The sequence below is a fragment of the Symphalangus syndactylus genome, chromosome 13 (assembly GCF_028878055.3).
Source record: "Symphalangus syndactylus isolate Jambi chromosome 13, NHGRI_mSymSyn1-v2.1_pri, whole genome shotgun sequence".
NCBI lineage: Eukaryota > Metazoa > Chordata > Mammalia > Primates > Hylobatidae > Symphalangus > Symphalangus syndactylus.
Genome location: NC_072435.2, coordinates 67,703,330 through 67,715,961, shown reverse-complemented (window position 1 = coordinate 67,715,961; position 12,632 = coordinate 67,703,330). Strand labels below are relative to the sequence as shown.

General features: G+C 42.8%; 1 protein-coding gene across 1 annotated transcript in view; it reads right to left on the bottom strand.

Moving 5' to 3' along the window:
* TRHDE (thyrotropin releasing hormone degrading enzyme) overlaps nucleotides 1-9,366 on the bottom strand; it is a 400,153-nt gene extending 390,787 nt beyond the window's left edge. Inside the window, exon 1 of the mRNA XM_055240001.2 lies at nucleotides 8,371-9,366. Coding sequence (XP_055095976.1) covers nucleotides 8,371-9,287 — 917 coding nt within the window. The 5' untranslated portion in view covers nucleotides 9,288-9,366. The remainder of the gene's footprint in view (nucleotides 1-8,370) is intronic.
* Nucleotides 9,367-12,632: the final 3,266 nt, after the last annotated feature.

Sequence of the window (12,632 nt, the reverse complement as noted above, 5' to 3'; positions counted from 1 at the left end):
TGGTTGAGCTAAGAAGGAAGGCTTAAAGCTCCATGTTGCCTCTGAAGGATATAGAGAATTGATTTCTTCTTATTTCTGCGGAAGTTCACTAGGCAAGCTACTTGTATCAAGTCGTTACAACATTCAGCAAAAGTAATGCATTAATGTTGGTTGATATTGCCAACAAATTACAGTATGTGATACAAAACAATTTCTGCTCCATTATTTTTCAGTTTGCCTTTTCATAAAGGTAAGACATGCAGAGGAAACAAATATTTGCATAACACTGTTAGTATTCAGATTGATTCATGGCATTTCACTGTGGAATCCACCAAAACCAAGAGAACCTCACAAACAGCATGGATGACTTGAAAGGTTTTCTTTTTGGCCACATCTATGCATAACACAGTGGAAAATGATTTTGAACTTACTTCTATAGCAACTGCAATTTCTCTAATATTGCAGTAGTTTAAGATTGGTAATAAAAACTCCCAAGACCTAAAGAAAAGTTTCAATGGAACATCTAGTTACTATTCAACTGATTGCAGTAAGGGGACTGTTACAAGGTCATAGAAGTTACACGTGTCCCATTTAAAATTGTTAATCCAAAATGCAAATTGTTACTCGATGACTAAATTCTTTAAGCCAAAATGGGTCGTTGTTTAGACTGTGTGTTTTTATGCACTTCAATGAGTCATTAAACCTCTGCTATTTCAGAAGAGAAGTACTCCTGCTGAATATTCAATACTATAAGCAAGTGTGTAGTCTATTTTTTCTAAATAACCATTGGAGTAAACTAAAAACATAAGGCAATAATGCCAGCAATATGTATGTAGGAAGTGGTGCATATGTGAATAATCGTGTTATAAAAACAGAGCATAATATTCATAATTGTTTCACCATTTATGTACTAAATACGCTTACCAAAAATAAGTACTGCGTACTTGATCATCATTGTTGAAGGGTATTATGAATGCATTAAAATGACTTTCCTGGGTCATAATAGGTTTTCATAAAAATAAATAAAATTAGTGTCTGAGATTCATGTTTTCTTATTGGAAAGAGGCAAAACATTACGTAAGTATTATAAAGTACTGCTGTTGTCAAAACTCACATAAAGTCTTAGGAACAATATCTAATGATTGAGATGCCTTTCCCTTGGTACTTAGGGCTTTTCTTCTTGCTGTACTGGTACCCTTCTGATCCTTCAGTCTCTGGTTCCTGCTATTCTCACTGCTAATAGAGAGCAGTGCTGTAATCAGAGACTTGTGCGTTTCTCTCGTTTCCCTCAGTCTTTCTGCTCCCTCAACCCTCTCCATCTCCCAGTATTTGATCCAAGCTGGGAGGTTCTCTGGCTGAAATACCACAACCTTTCTTTTCCTTCTCTTTTTTCTGGTGACCAGGCTCTTCTTCTTCCTTCCAACCTTCTTTTCCCATTCCCTGTCTTTTGAACTCTGCTTAGGTGGTAAAAACAAACAGCAGCCAAAGCAATGTCCACGGTGACCATTTCCCCACTGTTTTGCCAGCAAAAGGAAACCCCAAAGCAAGAATTTTGGTCCTACACAACCTGGTACTAGCCCAAGTAGCAGATCTCCAGCCATGGAATAATAAAATTATATTTAATAATCACAGATGTGCTTACCAATTATCAGACACTGTTCTAAGTGCTTTATTACTGATGTAATCATCACAACAACCCCGTACAATAGAATATCATTATCTCCATTTTCCAGATGAGGACACTAGACACACAGCAATTAGGAAATCCGGCCAAGGTCTTAAAGCTAATAAGTGGCAGAGTCAGGATATGAGGCCAAGCAGTCTGGTTCCACAGTCCTTGCATAGGAGGAACAGAATGAACACACTAAACACACACACACACTTTTCCATCCAGCAACACAACAAAAGTGGACTACTTTTTAAAAGATATAAGATTTTTAAAAATAATCTATTTTTAAAAGATGTAAAAAGTAACCAACAACCATAGTTTTTGAACTACTTTCTTTGTCTATCCTCTGATTTTTCTTTTTTTAGTTGTGTAGTCATAAGGAAAGATGTGAATGATTAAAACAAAACTTCATCCTGCAGCACACACATAGGTGTGCACTGGGAGGAATTAATTCACCCTGTCCCTGTACAACTGGGGCCAGAGTTCTATAAATGTCAGGCCCACCCAGGCATTCAGAAGCTTGGAGGCAAAGAAGGCAGGAAGGGTGAGCCTGGGTTCTTCACCCTTATTCAGCTCCATGCAACATTGCCAGTCTTATTCTACCCTCACACTGCCACCACCACCATACAGCTGTGCCTGTTTGTGCATGATTTCAGGTTGTCCAGGAAACTGGAAAAGGCAGAAGTATTTTTCACGTTTGAATTTTCCAAAATTTTGCCTAGTAAAATTCTTTCTGTGGGAGAAAATATGTAGTCACCTGCAGTAGAAAGTAGGATGGCATGAAATTTGAAAAACCCTGGTGGAAGCTGGCCAGTAATGTAAATCTGGAAGGAAGTAAAGAACATGCAAAGAATTGAGAAATGATGATGATGATGATGATGGTGATGATGAAGATTATGATTGCTAGGGGTTGGGAGGATGAGCATGGGGGTGAAGGAGGGATGCCCTCCTTAAAGACTGTAAAGCATTTATGCCTTAAAGGTAAATTATTTCTTCCTCACTGTTTTTGTATCACTCCTTGAAGTCATACTTACAGAGGTAAGTCCTATTTTTGTAAATCATATTGACCAAATGTCACCACCCTCAAGAAAACCTAAAACATGTCCTGCATTGTTTGCTCAAGTCCATCCACATACACAGTGGCAACAATCAGTTTAAATAAACAAACATGTTGTGCAAACCAAACAAATACTGGGAAAGCCAGTATCAGGTCCATCTTTATTTGAAAGGGATCCAAAGCAGATAGGCTCAGTTTGGAGTTGCATTGAGTAAATAAAAACAAAGGCAACTGCATAGGCAACAAAAGCAAAAAACAGACAAACCAGATTGCATCAAACTAAAACGTTTCTGCACAGCAAAGGAAATAAACAATAGAGTAAAAAGACAACCTATAGAATGGGAGAAAATATTCACAATCTGTACATCTATAAGTGATTAATGACCAAAATATATAATGAAATCAAACAACTCAATAGCAAGAAAAAACAAAATCTGATTTTTTAAAGTAGGCAAAAGACCTGAATGAAAATTTCTCAAAATAAGACATACAAATGGCCAACCGGTATATGAAAAAATGTTCAACATCACTTATCATCACAGATGTGCAACCACAGTGAGATGTCAACTCACACCTGTAAGAATGGCTATTATCAAATAGACAAAAGATAACAACTGTTAGCAAGGATGTGGAGCAAAAAGAACCCTTGTACACTGTTGGTGAAAATGAGTACACTATAAATTAGTACAGCCATTATGGAAAACAGTATGGAGGTTCATCAAAAAATTAAAAATAGAACTACCACATGATCTGGCAATCCCACTACTGGGGGATCATATATCCAAAGAAAAAGAAATCATCATGTTGAGGAGATATCTGCAACATGTTTATTGCAGCATTATTCACAGTAGCCGAGATACAGAACCAACCTAAGAGTTCATCAATGAATGGATGGATAAAGAAAATGTATACATACACTAATAAAATACTATTCAGCCATAAACAGAAGGAAATCCTGTCATTTGAGACAACATGGATGAACTGGAAGACTTCATGTAAGTGAATAAGCCAGGCACAAAAAGAGAAATATTGCATGATCTCAGTAATATGTGGAATCTAAAAAAGTTGACCTCATTGAATTAGAGAGTAGAATGATGTTTACCAGATGCTAAGAGGTTAGGGGAAGAATGGAGTTGGGGAGTTACTGGTCAAAGGATATATAATTACTTAGATAAAAGGAATAAGTTCAAGGGATTTATTGTAAAGCAAGGTGACTATAATTAATGACAATATATTATATTCTTGAAAACTGCTGAGAGTAGATGTTAAATATTCTCACCATAAAAATAGCTATATGAGATGATGCATTTGTTAATTAACTACATTTGTTCCAAATGTATGCATACTTCAAAACACTAGGTTATACATGATAAATATATACAATTTTATGTTAATTAATTTGAAAAAACTGTATATTTAATTATTATCCAGGATGATCAAATCGAATGGCACTACAGAAAACGCAGCAAGACAAACACTAATTGCATAAATTTTCTCCCTGAGTGAATCATTATTACATGGTCAGAGCTTTTTTTTTTAGTAAACATTGTCTAGATATGGTTTACTGGTGGCATTTTGAATTATGTTCAAAATCCAGCACTGAACTCAGTTTTGCCATATGGTTATGTGAGCCTGACACAAAAACAATGAGCTAAGTCCATTAAGGAATCACAGAAAAAAGTTTTTACGGAAACAAATGGTTCTCAAAGATTTTTTCAGTTCACAGTCCTCTATAGAGGGACAAAAAGCGATATACTCCTACTTGCTCATGTTCATCTATCTTCTTACCAAAGTGAATGGGAGAAATGAAGTTGCTTTCAATCTAAAAATAATGTAGTGAATTTCTTGTTTGTATTAAATACCATGAGTATTAATTCATTCTGAGTAAATTACAAGGCATCAGATCACACAAATACCACAGTAGAGCAAATGCCTACCCAGAGATAAAATCCTCCATTCTCTCCCCAAGATTTTTGCAAAAGGATGGTCCCAATTCTCTTTGAGAACTACCACTACTATTTTCCCATTTTACTTGGAGACTATAGTTTCTCTCTAAACAATCCTTTATAGAAAAGGACCTCATATTTTTAATGTCGTCTCACTTTGGCATGTTATAGATCCTATTAAAGTTTGTCAAAGAAAAACGGTCTCCCTTTTGAAAGTGAACAAAATGTTCTTTATCTTGGCTATATTTCCCTTTCAATTCAACCATCTGGATCTAAATTAAGGTACCCTACTTTGAACATGGGTGTGCTCACCATCTGGCTACCCAAAAGCGGCAATTATTTCAGGTAAATGAACATTTTATCTAATTCTAAGCAAGCATACTCTCTTGTCGGAGCCTACAGCATAAATACACACCCATTTTTATCTGCCTGCTGCACACCTAGTTGATGAAAAAGTGAGTATGTATTCTGCCTAATTTACTTCTTGGTGCGTAGACATGTGGATTTTAGGAGAATTTATTTTCAATATTCAACAAGTGTAGTAACCAAGAGTAGAGAATTCGTCTCAACTTGGGAAACCTTGGGCTTCAAGGGGAAGCTTGTCTTCTAACCTTTGTACGTTACAGTATGGAAATCAGGAAAAGCAAGCCTTCCCAGTTGTACAAAGCCAGGCTACCTACAACACCCAGCGGTGAGTAAAACCTTCCAGGGGTCCAAGGTATATAGCACACAGCGGAATCTAATTTCCCTGCCGTCACCAAAATTCTTTTGCTCAGGTCTCTGAGAAGCAAGTTGAAGAATCAGACTGATAGGATTTTAATGAGTTAGTGTTTCCACATAGGCTAAGAGAAGTGGACTGCATTGTAGTATTGCTCTTTTAAGCATTTCAAGTTGCTCAATATGACTTCCTTTATCAGATTACATATTTGTTTTTATTACAGATATTATCCTATAATTAAATTGGCAAAATTATATCTAAAGACCAAAATGTTTAATCATTAATCAAATGAAAATTCAGGGCTTGCATCTGCGTCCTATTTGAAAGTGGGTTTTAAAATGCCAATTTACATTGCATTTTGTGGACAAAATAATCACCGATAAAAGTCCAACCCTAGCTGAGATGCTGATATAGGTCTGTTTAAAAATGCTCCATGCTCCAAGTGTCTATAGTAACAAAAAAAGTTTAATAAATAGAAAGTTTGCATAACTATGAAAGGGTTTATTAGATTTATTTCTTTTGCCTTATTAACTCCAGTAGAAACATCCAAGAAATTATCAGATTTACTCTAGTAATAATAATGAGGAAGGAAAAAAATGAGAAACAAGGACTTTCTCTAAGATGCTGTTTAGAAATAAAACAATCCTGGGATTTTCAGAACACTGAGTTCTGCATTTCTAATGGGATGAAGAGTTTAACTATATGTTAACTAGGTTGAACTTCCAACCAAGTTACTTACTTCTTTGGGGAAAACTGCAAGAGAGTTTGAATACAAATATGCACCAGGCGTACAACAAATCAGTTACGGGTCAAGCAGAAACATCTGGTCTTTTTAAGAGTCCCGTTAATTTGAAAGCATTGACCAAAACAAGCTCAGTTCTGCCAAACATATTTTGGCATGGCTCAAAAAACAGGATTTTTCAAAAGCATTTATTTCACCACGGCAAGATGTATCAGTAATAATATGTAACTCCCACTATTGACATTTTGACATAACAAGTTTGTTCCTAAACATGGTACGCAAATTTGTTTTCTCTGCCTTTCCCCCATATTTGACATAATTCTGGGTTTAAAAAATATTTTTAATCTATATTCTTTAGAACATGTTGGAGGAAGTGGTAGAAGGGGGTTTAAAATATCCATATCTGATGTCAGGAGTAAGAAAGTGAATATACATTCACTTATAGGCGGTTTTAACTATCATACAACTACTAAAGCATTGGGCGTTTTATTTATAGGAGGTTACTTCATAGAACTCTATAAATAATAAAACTTTTGCTTACTTTCACAACACATTGCAATTTCCCCAGCCTCTTACACAATAACTTCTTCTGAGAGTTTCCAAACACCATAAGCTCTGTCTGGTCCAGGGATTAGAGAACCAAAGTTCAAGTCCTAGCTCTCCACTGACAAGCCTGCTCACCTCCAGGGCCCTGGGCTTCTCTGAGCCCATTTTCTGCTGTTATGAGAATCACCTGAGAAAAGGAGAGGCTCTGCCTCATTACTGATCTGTAACCTGCCTCCTCTTCTAAAGTTGTTGGTTTAATTTTTAAGTTCACTTTGGTTGTTCATCTGCCCTCAGTCATTTAATTAATCGAAGTTATCTTAGCAATGAGGGAGTTAGAGCAAAGAACAAGAATCACTTATTCATTCAACAATATACCCGAGAGCTTACTGCCACAAGACACTCACGAGAGCTAGCATTTATGGTGGATACTCTATATGCCAGGCACAGGGGTAAGTACTTTGTAATGCATTCACTCATAGACGTCTACACCAATCCTACAAGTAGAATATTATTATTGGTATCCCCAAGTTAGAATTAAAAGTCTAGGCTCAAGAACCAAACGCCCTGGGTCTAAATCCGAGCTTTGTCTGCTCACTCCTGGTGATCTTGGTCAAGCTATGTGACCCACCTGTGCCTCCATTTCCCCACCTGTAAAATAGGGAATGCTGATAATAGCGTCTACCTCATAGGGTTTTTGTCGGATTGAGTACATGGGTGTGCAATAAGCACTAGAAGTAGTCATGTCAGGAAAAGGTTAATTACCTTCCTCAAACCTCCACCAGAGTTAGATGAACAGCAGAGATTCGAACTCAGTTCTATTGGATTACGAAGTCTGAGCTCTAAACAAGTGGTGAAAAGCTCCACGGCCTCTCGGAAATTTTTTATAAAAATACAAAACTACACAAATGTAAAACGCGGCAAAGATACTAACAAGGCATTTGAGACTGACCACTAGCTTTCCCACCCCTTGACCACTGGAATCATCTCCAGAGGCAGCAACTCATAAACAAACAACTGGAGTCGCCCTGCCTTAGCACAGAGCTGGCAGCGCCCGCGAGACCACTTATCGCTGGCTCTGGCCTTGGCAACCTCCACCCCCGTCCCGGTCCTCTCAGCCTATCTCTGGAAACCACTCTTTTCACTCCGAATCTCAACTCGAAGTTTGGGGAAACTTGACGCAGCCAAAGCCCATCCTCTGCTCTGCACCTGGTAGGAGACTACTAATATTCAGAGAAGATGGGCATGTTGGGGGTGGGGGTGGAGAACGGTGTGTCCCTGACCTGCCCTGACATGCTAAACTGGATGCGCTGTTGTCTTGGCCTTCAGCGCCACGTATTTTCCCTCGACAGTAACTTGGCAAGCTTTTCATGTCACTCTGGCATCGCTCAGATTATCAGCTACCCTTCAGAAAAAGAGCCCTGCGTTTCGATGGCTAAGTAACTCCGACAGGAAGAGGAGAGGTCCCGACTAGCGGAGGGGGCAGCATTCATCTTTTGGCACCGGTGAGTCAGTTTGCGGAGTTGGCGGCAGCGAGACCACAAGGCGTCTGGGAGACCCCGGGGTTCTGACTGCCCTACTCCGCTTTCGTTTCCTTCCCCCACCCCTGGCTTCCCGGGTATTGGAAGCCAGCTGGGTCCCCGGGGTCGCAGGCCGCCCAGAGGTTCGAGCCGCGCGGCGGGGTGGGGCGGCGCGGGGCACCGCCTCCCTCCATACCTTCTCTCCCCGTGGAGCACATAGGAGCTGCGGAAGAAACCCAGGAGCTCATTCTCGATAAGCGCGTTGTAGATAATCTTCAGATTGTAATTCCTCTCCGCGTCCAGTGTCCTATTCAGCACCACCACTAAGACCTGGGTTTGCGGGTAGAGGAAAAAACCGGCCACAGGGACAGCCCCGAACGCCCGGTCCTCGGCCAGCTGCACTTTCTCCACCGCCACTCGGGAAGCGTGCAGCACTACGTAGCGGGTGGCGTTCCGGCACGCGATCTCCACGTTGACCTCCCCGGAGAAGGTGAAGTTCTCCATGAAGGCGGTGAGCATCAGATTGTAGTGCAGCGGCTTCAGGTGGCCCGACAGGCGCAGCTGCGTCCACGGCTGCCACGGCTCCCGCTCCTCCTCCGACGGCGGCTGGGCCGACGGGGTCCCCGGACTGGCCACCCCACCCGCCTCGGGCTGCGAGGAGTCCCCGCCTGCGTGGTGGTTGCGCCGGGCTGATCCAGGGAGGCTCCCGTTGCCGCCGCGCTCCGGAAAGCCTGGGGGGCCACCGTCGGCGCCCGGCGTGGCACTCGCCCCGCACTCGTCGAAGCGCAGGCTGAGCAGCACGGCTAGCATTGTGACCGCGAGCAGTGCCACGAGGGACACGGCGAAGGCCAGCACAAGCCGCTTGTGTACCGCGATGTGGCGCTCCGTGGTGCGGGGTCGCACTCCCACTGAGTCTGCCCACGGGTCGGAGAGCCCCCTGCCGCCAGACCGAAGCGCGGCGTCGTCTTCCCCCATCGCGGCCGCGAAGGGTGAGCTGCTCTTCTCGGCCCCCTCCTCCTCCTCCTCCTCCTCCTTCTTCTTCTTCCTCTTCTTTTTCTTCTTCTTCTTTTTCTTCTCCTCCTCTTGCTCCCCCAGCTCGCCGTCCAGGGCCATCACACCGCCTCCTCCTCCTCCCCCGCCCCCTCCGGCACCCCCCGCGGGCGGGCCACCCGGGCCACAGCCAGAGCAGGCATCGGAGAGCGCACGCGGGCCGAGGGCGCGCGACTGGGGATGCTGGCCCGGGTTCTTTTAAGACGGGTTCTGGCCACAAGCGACGGCAGCTTCCGCGACCCCCATCAGCCCCGCCTCACTCTGGACGCCGGGCTGCGAGCTCTGGGAAGCGCCCAACTTGGAAAGCGTCTTGCTTGCCCAGCGCGCGCTACTTCTCGGGCGAGCACCCGGCGCCGGGGCACATGCTGCCCCCGCCCTTGCGCGCCTGCGGCTCCCGGCTCTCCCTCCCCTGCGCCGCGCTCTCGACTCGCTTTCCGCGGGAGCCTTCCAACCGGTCCTCGGCTGGGGAGAAGGACGGGAGCGGTGGGAAGAGCGAGGGTGTAGAGAGGGAAGTTAGGGCTTCCGCTTTCTTCCCCCACTTCAGCGGCGGCGTTCAGTCCTCTGGGTGGAATGTGCTCGCAGCAGCAGTGACGGCGGCCACAGCACGGGAGGCACCCGAGCCATACACCCTGCAGCTGGAGAGGAAAGGATGGCCAAGGTGGGAGAGACTAGAGTGAACCAGCAGGAGGAAGTCCCAGGGCCGCGAAGCTACAACGGAGATCCGTCCTGGAAAAAGCCTTCTCCACCCTGCACTTTAAGCGGCGGTGGCGGCAAACGGCAGGAGGTTGCAGACCCGACAGCGAGCCTCCCTCATTCCAGTCTTGCTCTGCCCTCCGGAGATGACAAGTGAGAAAGAAGTGTCCGGCCGGGCCATCCCCTTCAGGTAGATGAAGCTCTGGGTTTGCTCCATATCCCCAGGGGGAGAGCCGAAGTGCGTATGTGCGAGCGCGTGTGCATGTGTGTGCGCGTGTGTGCGTGTGTGTATATACACAGGCTTCGGGTTTAGATTGCCAGGGCTACTCCAGCTGCATTGAGGGACTGAAACTCCCCGAGAAAGGCAAAGGAGAGAGAGCGCGCGAGGAGGCAGGAAAGGCGGGAGGGAGGGGAGCGGCTGAGCGGCAGAGGCAGGCACTGGGAGATTAGAGAGCTTTTTTCCGCTCTGTCACACCAGACACCCACAGCCACAGAGGGGGTTGCTGAGCCGCCTGCAAGAAGTACATTGTAAATCTTCAGCGCAACAAGCCCCGCAGTCACCCCTCTTCCTGACTTCTTAGCCCCGCGGCGCTCCACGGAGAGATCCTTGGAGCCTTTGGCTATTAACATAGAGAGCAAAAGAAGATCCTGCTAGGGAGATGTGGCTGTGTCAGATTTCACATCAAGCTCGCCAGAGGATTTGGAGGATTGTATGTAAATTGAAATAAATTCTCCAAAACCTGACTACATATATTACATTATACTGTGCGATATGTCCAGGTGTGCAGTACTAAAATAATGTTAGCAATGAAGCATTAAAATCCTCCGGAAGTAAAGGCCAAAGCAAGGTGATGTTTTCCCCATAGGATAATTCCCATCTTTAGACTGGGGAAATGATTAAAACACAGTGTAACATTCAGAACCAAAACCTTGAGACTGAGAAAAGCTGGGCTTAATAGAACAGTGAACGAATATATTCCATGATTGGTCAGTTTTTCATTTCACCTAGCCATAATTACTTTCTTGCAGCTTTCCAGTGTTACCATGAACATTGTTTAAACTTTGTTAGGATAGTTATCAATAGACAGTTTGCTGACAGCAGGCAGCATCAAAATAGGTTCATAGCCCATTGGCTGGTTATGGACTCTTGTCTGAGTATATTGGAGTTTAAAATTATACTCCAGAGTATGTATAAGTATGTGGGATATCCAACCCTCAGAATTTGTGTGAAGAACTCTAATTGGAACAATATTCAGAAAACAGCCATCCCAAAGGTGACAGCTAGGAAGCAGGAGTCTCCAGTGTTTAGTAAAACAAAGTGTGATTGGCTTCTGGGTTAAATTAAAAAAGTGAATAATAGAAAGAAAATGAGGTAATTCCTTTTTACATGTTTCTTTCATGTCTTCAAATCTTGAAGGCATTTTACAAATCATGTCCATAGCTATTTTCTTACAAAAAGAAATAGTTAATGCTTCTGGCTTTGGAGTACTGAAAATAGACAATTAAAATATTGTGTTTGGCTTTAAAAGCATGACCAAAGAGAAGAGACCAATTACACATTAACCTTAGCCTGATAACCACTAAAAACACAGCACTGCTCGAGGAAGCCCTTTTTCATTTATCCCCAGATGGGATACATGCTCAATGCCATACATTCTAAATGTCCATTTGAATCATTTTTAAATGATGATGAAAATAAGTGCCAGGGTGGGATTTTTTAAGCATGTTGTATGTGGGCCGTTAGCAACAGACCAAGGGAAATGCCACATTCTGTTCAAGTTACTTTTTTCTGCTCTGTTTTTAAATGTCTGTGCTCTTGCTGTCCATATGTATCTGGCTGTATGCATTTTTAAGAGTTGAGGAGTTGGGGTTCATTGGTTTGTTTTCACAGAATCAGGAACTATAGTGCAAGCAAGTAAGAGGAGCCCTGAGATCCTCAGCAGGTCACCAGACTTCTCTGACTTTAGGGTTTTAAACTGGTAATTCAGTATTACTGATCCAATATCCATGGATTTAATATATTTGATTATCAGAGGCCTCTGGAATCATCCCGGGGAGTCTAAGACCCACTGCCTAAAGGAAGAGGTTACCCAGTAAGGGATCTTTAAGACTTTCTCTTTCTAAAACATTAGTCAAGAAAAGATTCAAAGAAGGCTTTTTCTGTTTGTCTTTTTAAAAAAATGTGTACAAATTTGTGGGATACATGAGAAATTTTGTTACATGCACATAATATGTAGTGATCAAGTCAGGGTATTTAAGGTGTCCATCACCTGAGTACAATACATTTTTGCAAGGTATAGTCACCCTACTGTGCTCTCAAACATTGAACAGCTAGATTCCTTCTGTCTTGCTGTGTGTTTGTATGCTTTAACCCAGTTCTCTTCATCTTTCCCCTTTCCCTCACTCACGGTTCTCAGTCCGTTATCTCTTTCCTCTCTTTACCTCTGTCTGTTCTTCTTTGTATTTCATCAATGTGTTTATGTACTTCTGAAAATTACTACAAGGAAAGTCTCAAATATTTCAGAATTAAATAATACATTTACCAATTAATAAAGTCTCTACTAACTGTGATTAAATTAGTAAATGGATTATTTTTTCAGACCCAAGTGGAGTGGACATAAGATTATTAATATAGAATGGACACAACTTACTAGCTCATGGATTCCCCTTGAAGGTAACTTTGCATAATAAAACTTACTATCAAGATCAAGTAGG